Source organism: Oncorhynchus mykiss, chromosome 1, assembly GCF_013265735.2.
Source record: "Oncorhynchus mykiss isolate Arlee chromosome 1, USDA_OmykA_1.1, whole genome shotgun sequence".
Lineage (NCBI taxonomy): Eukaryota > Metazoa > Chordata > Actinopteri > Salmoniformes > Salmonidae > Oncorhynchus > Oncorhynchus mykiss.
This window is the reverse complement of record NC_048565.1, coordinates 57,026,951-57,035,320: the sequence shown is the minus strand read 5'-3', so window position 1 is coordinate 57,035,320 and position 8,370 is coordinate 57,026,951. Positions and strand designations below refer to the sequence as shown.

Below are 8,370 nucleotides of genomic sequence, written 5' to 3'. Positions count from 1 at the left end.
AGAAAATCATATTGTAGTAGTTTTAATGAATTTATTTGCAAATTATGGTGGAAAATGAGTATTTGGTCTCAATACTTTGTTATATACCCTTTGTTGGCAATGACAGAGGTCAAACGTTTTCTGTAGGTCTTCACAAGGTTTTCACACACTGTTGCTGGTATTTTGGCCCATTCCTCCATGCAGATCTCCTCTAGAGCAGTGATGTTTTGGGGCTGTTGCTGGGCAACACGGACTTTCAACTCCCTCCAAAGATGTTCTATGGGGTTGAGATCTAGAGACTGGCCACTCCAGGACCTTGAAATGCTTCTTACGAAGCCACTCCTTCGTTGCCCGGGCGGTGTGTTTGGGATCATTGTCATGCTGAAAGACCCAGCCACGTTTCATCTTCAATGCCTTTGCTGATGGAAGGAGGTTTTCACTCAAAATCTCACGATACATGGCCCCATTCATTCTTTCCTTTACACGGATCAGTCGTCCTGGTCCCTTTGCAGAAAAACAGCCCCAAAGCATGATGTTTCCACCCACATGCTTCACAGTAGGTATGGTGTTCTTTGGATCCAACTCAGCATTCTCCTCCAAACACGACGAGTTGAGTTTTTACCAAAAAGTTATATTTTGGTTTCATCAGACCATATGACATTCTCCCAATCTTCTTCTGGATCATCCAAATGCTCTCTAGCAAACTTCAGACGGGCCTGGACATGTACTGGCTTAAGCAGGGGGACACGTCTGGCACTGCAGGATTTGAGTCCCTGGCGGCGTAGTGTGTTACTGATGGTAGGCTTTGTTACATTGATCCAAGCTCTCTGCAGGTCATTCACTAGGTCCCCCATGTGGTTCTTGTGATCATTTTGACCCCACGGGGTGAGATCTTGCGTGGAGGCCCAGATCGAGGAAGATTATCAGTGGTCTTGTATGTCTTCCATTTCCTAATAATTGCTCCCACAGTTGATTTCTTCAAACCAAGCTGCTTACCTATTGCAGATTCAGTCTTCCCAGCCTGGTGCAGGTCTACAATTTTGTTTCTGCTGTCCTTTGACAGCTCTTTGGTCTTGGCCATAGTGGAGTTTGGAGTGTGACTATTTGAGGTTGTGGACAGGTGTCTTCTATACTGATAACAAGTTCAAACAGGTGTCATTAATACAGGTAACAAGTGGAGGACAGAGGAGCCTCTTAAAGAAGAAGTTACAGGTCTGTGAGAGCCAGAAATCTTGCTTGTTTGTAGGTGACCAAATACTTATTTTCCACCATAATTTGCAAATAAATTCATAAAAAATCCTACAATGTGATTTTCTGGATTTTTTTTTCATTTTGTCTGTCATAGTTGAAGTGTACCTATGATGAAAATTACTGGCCTCTCTCATCTTTTAAGTGGGAGAACTTGCACAATTGGTGGCTGACTAAATACTTTTTTGCCCCACTGTATATATTATTTAATCCAAAGTATAATTTCAGTATTTGACCTTGGCTTCTGTTCTTTGTTACTTAATTTCCTGTTTGTGTGAAGTGTATGTATGTATGTGTCTGTATCTGTGCCTGCAGTCCTGTGCACGCCCACAGCCCCACACACATAGGCCTACATTTTGTTCACAACAAAACTGAAACTAGAAGGAGAGGAGACATGTTCAAAAAATATTTTAAATTCTCGAGACAATTGAGACAGTACCAAGAAAAAGTATGAAAATGTAGGCACTCACTACTGTAACTCACTGTATAAGAGCGTCTGCTAAATGACAAAAATACATGTAAATGTAAATTGTGTATGTGTGCCATTCAGAAGATAAATGGGCAAGACAAACTATTTTCACACTCAACAGTTTTCCGTGTGAATCAAAACTGGTCCAACACCCAAAGGACATTGAGCCAACTTGCCCCAACCGTGGGAAGCATTGGAGTCAACATGGGCCAGCATCCCTGTGGAACGCTTTCGACACCTTGTACAGTCCATTCCCCGACAAATTGAGGCTGTTCTGAGGGCTAAAGGGGGTGCAATATTAGGAAGGTGTCCCTAATGTTTTGTAAACTCAGTGTATGTAAGCCCTACATTCATTAGAAAAATATATAACTCGGACCTATCGTATTATCAGGTGCGTATTACTCAAGGCCATCAGACTGTTAAATAACCATCACTATGCGGCTTCCACTCAGTTACGTAAGTAACCCTGCACCTTAGAAGCTGCTGCCCCATATACATAGACTTGAAATCACTGGCCACTAATGGAACACTAGTCACTTTATTAATGTTTACATATTTTTGCTTTACACATCTCATATGTATATACTGTATTCTACTCTACTGTATTTTAGTCTATGCCACTGTGACATTGCCCATCCTAATATTTATATATTCCTTAATTCCATTCTTTTACTTTTAGGTAGTGTGTATTGTTGTGAATTGTTAGATATTACTGCACTGTTGGAGCTAGAAACACAAGCATTTTTCTACACCCGCAATAACATCTGCTAAACATGTGTATGTGACAAATAACATTTGATTTGATGGAGAAAACGGTATACCATTTTTTTTAAAAGCCCTCGTTGAAGATCTACCCAGACCAAAACATTGTTTTACAGTATACAGTGCCTTGCGAAAGTATTCGGCCCCCTTGAACTTTGCGACCTTTTGCCACATTTCAGGCTTCAAACATAAAGATATAAAACTGTATTTTTTTGTGAAGAATCAACAACAAGTGGGACACAATCATGAAGTTGAACGACATTTATTGGATATTTCAAACTTATTTAACAAATCAAAAACGGAAAAATTGGGCGTGCAAAATTATTCAGCCCCCTTAAGTTAATAATTTGTAGCGCCACCTTTTGCTGCGATTACAGCTGTAAGTCGCTTGGGGTATGTCTCTATCAGTTTTGCACATCGAGAGACTGAATTTTTTCCCCATTCCTCCTTGCAAAACAGCTCGAGCTCAGTGAGGTTGGATGGAGAGCATTTGTGAACAGCAGTTTTCAGTTCTTTCCACAGATTCTCCATTGGATTCAGGTCTGGACTTTGACTTGGCCATTCTAACACCTGGATATGTTTATTTTTGAACCATTCCATTGTAGATTTTGCTTTATGTTTTGGATCATTGTCTTGTTGGAAGACAAATCTCCGTCCCAGTCTCAGGTCTTTTGCAGACTCCATCAGGTTTTCTTCCAGAATGGTCCTGTATTTGGCTCCATCCATCTTCCCATCAATTTTAACCATCTTCCCTGTCCCTGCTGAAGAAAAGCAGGCCCAAACCATGATGCTGCCACCACCATGTTTGACAGTGGGGATGGTGTGTTCAGCTTTGTTGCTTTTACGCCAAACATAACGTTTTGCATTGTTGCCAAAAAGTTACATTTTGGTTTCATCTGACCAGAGCACCTTCTTCCACATGTTTGGTGTGTCTCCCAGGTGGCTTGTGGCAAACTTTAAACGACACTTTTTATGGATATCTTTAAGAAATTGCTTTCTTCTTGCCACTCTTCCATAAAGGCCAGATTTGTGCAATATACGACTGATTGTTGTCCTATGGACAGAGTCTCCCACCTCAGCTGTAGATCTCTGCAGTTCATCCAGAGTGATCATGGGCCTCTTGGCTGCATCTCTGATCAGTCTTCTCCTTGTATGAGCTGAAAGTTTAGAGGGACGGCCAGGTCTTGGTAGATTTGCAGTGGTCTGATACTCCTTCCATTTCAATATTATCGCTTGCACAGTGCTCCTTGGGATGTTTAAAGCTTGGGAAATCTTTTTGTATCCAAATCCGGCTTTAAACTTCTTCACAACAGTATCTCGGACCTGCCTGGTGTGTTCCTTGTTCTTCATGATGCTCTCTGCGCTTTTGACGGACCTCTGAGACTATCACAGTGCAGGTGCATTTATACGGAGACTTGATTGCACACAGGTGGTTTGTATTTATCATCATTAGTCATTTAGGTCAACATTGGATCATTCAGAGATCCTCACTGAACTTCTGGAGAGAGTTTTCTGCACTGAAAGTAAAGGGGCTGAATAATTTTGCACGCCCAATTTTTCAGTTTTTGATTTGTTAAAAAAGTTTGAAATATCCAATAAATGTCGTTCCACTTCATGATTGTGTCCCACTTGTTGTTGATTCTTCACAAAAAAATACAGTTTTATATCTTTATTTTTGAAGCCTGAAATGTGGCAAAAGGTCGCAAAGTTCAAGGGGGCCGAATACTTTCGCAAGGCACTGTATGTTATGGAAAATGTGTAAAAGGGAAATCTATATATTTCCTGTGACCATATAGATCTATCAAACATGTGGAGTGTCAAGATCACTAGTGTGCTGGAGTTTATTTTTCACTCAGTAATGTATGTGCCCTCAACATGCTTTTTCTACACCAATTTTTGTTTCCCCACCAGTCATCGACCACCATCTACGTGCATATAGTGGATGAAAATGACAACGCGCCAGAGTTTCCAGAGGAGGAGTATGTGACGGTGCTGAGCGAGGGCCCCGACACCTTGGGGGCCACCATTGCCACAGTAACCGCCATCGACCCAGACGAGGGCCTCAACGGCACCCTCCGATACACCATCGACCACGGCAACCTGGCCATCACCTTCTGCATCAATCAAATTACCGTAAGAATATGGACAGATATTTTACACAAATTCTGAAATTGCATTTTTGTCCACCCCAGTTTTATAATTGGAATGTGATACAAAGCTAGGCAACGGTGTGCTTTAGGACCATGCAGACGCCTCCGAGCGGTCGGTTAGGCTGTTTGAAGTGTTTATCCGACTGGATTTAGGCTGTTTGTTTGGACATGTTTAGTAGCCTTTGTTTTGTCACTTTTCAGAAGTAAATGAACTTGGCAGGCTTTCACCAGTTGATGTGCCGTTAGATAGAGAGCTAGCAAAAAGTTGGCTTACATTAGCTGTTATTTTCGCCTCAATCAAACTAGACCTGAATCAAACAAGGAAATCATTGGCCAAATGATTGAAGAGTGATATTCTGATGTTTCTTCAGTGCCATGTGAGTTGTATTAGTCAGTATGTCAATGTAACGTTATTGATCTGTCAGTTCCCTGATCTAATTCCCTACTTTTCACACTGACACAGTAATAAACATCTAACGTTACATGCTTCACTGTCATGGTGTACAGTAGAGGTCTGTACAGGATGGCTTTCTTCATCCCACACTCGCTCCCACCCAATACTGCAAGAACTGGTCCCAAACTCAACTGCAGTCTCACAATGTTATTTTAGGCGGATGTGATGTAGCTCAATTGCCAGCCATGGTCCCAGCAATTTTGCACTCTATAGGCAATATCAAACGCGCAAAAATAACTTAAGAAATAGGTTAAATTACCAGAGAATTTCACATGGCCCTTATATTTTATTAATGGGCTTTATCAGCCAATATGCTAGATGTAGTTTGAAGAGAGCAGTGTTGGATTGACTTGCATTTTCTCTTGAGCTATTTTATAGACTACCTTTAGGAGTGGGAAGATTTTGAGATGGAGAAATATGGGTGATCAATATATAGGCCTATTTACAGGCAATGTAGTAAACTATAGCCTAATCACAGGCCTACTTAGGAAGTACTTTTCCTGTGAAAGATAACTGTCCTGTGCTTCTCAACCCATGTATACATAGGCTATAGCCTACTTTATTTATTTGAGACCACACGTGCAACTGATCTCGCAGGTATGGCTACTGAACTGCAGGCAGCAAGAATGATGACAGCAACACTACATTTTGCATTTTCCAATAGGATATAGCCTACCTTTTAGGATGACGATTTGCAGGCAGAGACAAATAAATGGGTAATCCATACTTAATTGAAAATGCAAAGGTGCAATGCTCGCTCACCATAGTAGCCTAACATGCTGATCAGACAGCCTGTGCATGTGCACCAGTCACGATCAGGACACGCAGGTTGAAATATCAAATGAACTCTGAACCAACTATAGTAATTTGGGGACAGGTCGATAAACTAACATTTATGGCAATTTAACTAGCTAACTTGCTGTTGCTAGCTAATTTAAAATGACATTGTGTTTTTATTTAACCTGAAATGCAAAAGGTCCCCTACTCTGACAATTAATCTACAGATAAAAGGGTAAACTGAGTTTGTTTTAGGTAATCTCTCCTCCTTCAGGCATCTTCTTCTTCTTTGGACTTTATATGGCGGTCGCAACCAACTTTAAGGTATATTACCACCACCAACTAGACCGGAGTGTGGACCTCAGTTCATCTCTTAATCACCCACGTGGGTATATGGTCCTAAAAACCAATGAGGAGATGGCACGTGGGTATATGCTCCTACAGCGTAACAGACTAAGATATAGTATAGAATACAGTATATACAGTGGGGCAAAAAAGTATTTAGTCAGCCACCAATTGTGCAAGTTCTCCCACTTAAAAATATGAGAGAGGCCTGTAATTTTCATCATAGGTACACTTCAACTATAACAGACAAAATGAGAGAAAAAAATCCAGAAAATCACATTGTAGGATTTTTTATGAATTTATTTGCAAATTATGGTGGAAAATAAGTATTTGGTCAATAACAAATGTTTATCTCAATACTTTGTTATATACCCTTTGTTGGCAATGACAGAGGTCAAACGTTTTCTGTAAGTCTTCACAAGGTTTTCACACACTGTTGCTGGTATTGTGGCCCATTCCTCCATGGAATGTTGATGTTTTAGGGCTGTTGCTGGGCAACACGGACTTTCAACTTCCCCCAAAGATTTTCTATGGGGTTGAGATCTGGAGACTGGCTAGGCCACTCCAGGACCTTGAAATGCTTCTTACGAAGCCACTCCTTCGTTGCCCGGGCGGTGTGTTTGGGATCATTGTCATGCTGAAAGACCCAGCCACGTTTCATCTTCAATGCCCTTGCTGATGGAAGGAGGTTTTCACTCAAAATCTCACGATACATGGCACCATTCATTCTTTCCTTTACATGGATCAGTCGTCCTGGTCCCTTTGCAGAAAAACAGCCCCAAAGCATGATGTTTCCACCCCCATGCTTCACAGTAGGTATGGTGTTCTTTGGATGCAACTCAGCATTCTTTGTCCTCCAAACACGACGAGTTGAGTTTTTACCAAAAAGTTATATTTTGGTTTCATCAGACCATATGACATTCTCCCAATTTTCTTCTGGATCATCCAAATGCTCTCTAGCAAACTTCAGACGGGCCTGGACATGTACTGGCTTAAGCAGGGGGACACGTCTGGCACTGCAGGATTTGAGTCCCTGGCAGCGTAGTGTGTTACTGATGGTAGGCTTTGTTACTTTGGTCCAAGCTCTCTGCAGGTCATTCACTAGATCCCGCCGTGTGGTTCTGGGATTTTTGCTCACTGTTCTTGTGATCATTTTGACCCCACGGGGTGAGATCTTGCGTGGAGCCCCAGATCAAGGGAGATTTTCAGTGGTTTGTATGTCTTCCATTTCCTAATAATTGCTCCCACAGTTGATTTCTTCAAACCAAGCTGCTTACCTATTGCAGATTCAGTCTTCCCAGCCTGGTGCAGGTCTACAATTTTGTTTCTGCTGTCCTTTGACAGCTCTTTGGTCTTGGCCATAGTGGAGTTTGGAGTGTGACTGTTTGAGGTTGTGGACAGGTGTCTTTTATACTGATAACAAGTTCAAACAGGTGCCATTAATACAGGTAAAGCGTGGAGGACAGAGGAGCCTCTTAAAGAAGAAGTTACAGGTCTGTGAGAGCCAGAATTCTTGCTTGTTTGTAGGTGACCAAATACTTATTTTCCACCATAATTTGCAAATTAATTAATTAAAAATCCTACAATGTGATTTTCTGGATTTTTTTCCCTCATTTTGTCTGTCATAGTTGAAGTGTAGCTATGATGAAAATTACTGGTCATCTTTTTAAGTGGGTGAACTTGCACAATTGGTGGCTGACTAAATACTTTTTGCCCCACTGTACATATGAGATGAGTAATGCAAGATATGTAAACATTATTAAGTGACTAGTGTTCCATTCCTTAAAGTGGCCAGTGCCTATAGGCATATACATTTCTATGATTTCTATGCCTATATGCAGCAGCCTCTAATGTGCTAGTGATGTCTATTTAACAGTCTGATGGGCTTGAAATAGAAGCTGTTTTTCTGTCTCTCGGTCCAAGCTTTGATGCACCTGTCCTGACCTCGCCTTATGGATGATAGCGGGGTGAACAGACAGTGGCTCGGGTGGTTGATGTCCTTGATTATCTTTTAGGCCTTCCCTTGACACCGGGTGCTGCAGGTGTCCTGGAGGGCGGGTAGTTTGCCCCTGGTAATGCGTTGGGCAGATTGCACCACCCTCAAGCCTTTCTGTTGTGGGCGGTGCAGTTGCCGTACCAGGCGGTGATGCAGCCCAACAGGATGCTTTCAATTGTGCATCTGTAAA

General features: G+C 41.8%; 1 protein-coding gene across 1 annotated transcript in view; it reads left to right on the top strand.

Moving 5' to 3' along the window:
- cdh23 (cadherin-related 23) overlaps positions 1 to 8,370 on the top strand; it is a 655,816-nt gene that overhangs the window by 525,104 nt on the left and 122,342 nt on the right. The window contains exon 38 of the mRNA XM_036980724.1: positions 4,370 to 4,591. Coding sequence (XP_036836619.1) covers positions 4,370 to 4,591 — 222 coding nt within the window. The remainder of the gene's footprint in view (positions 1 to 4,369; positions 4,592 to 8,370) is intronic.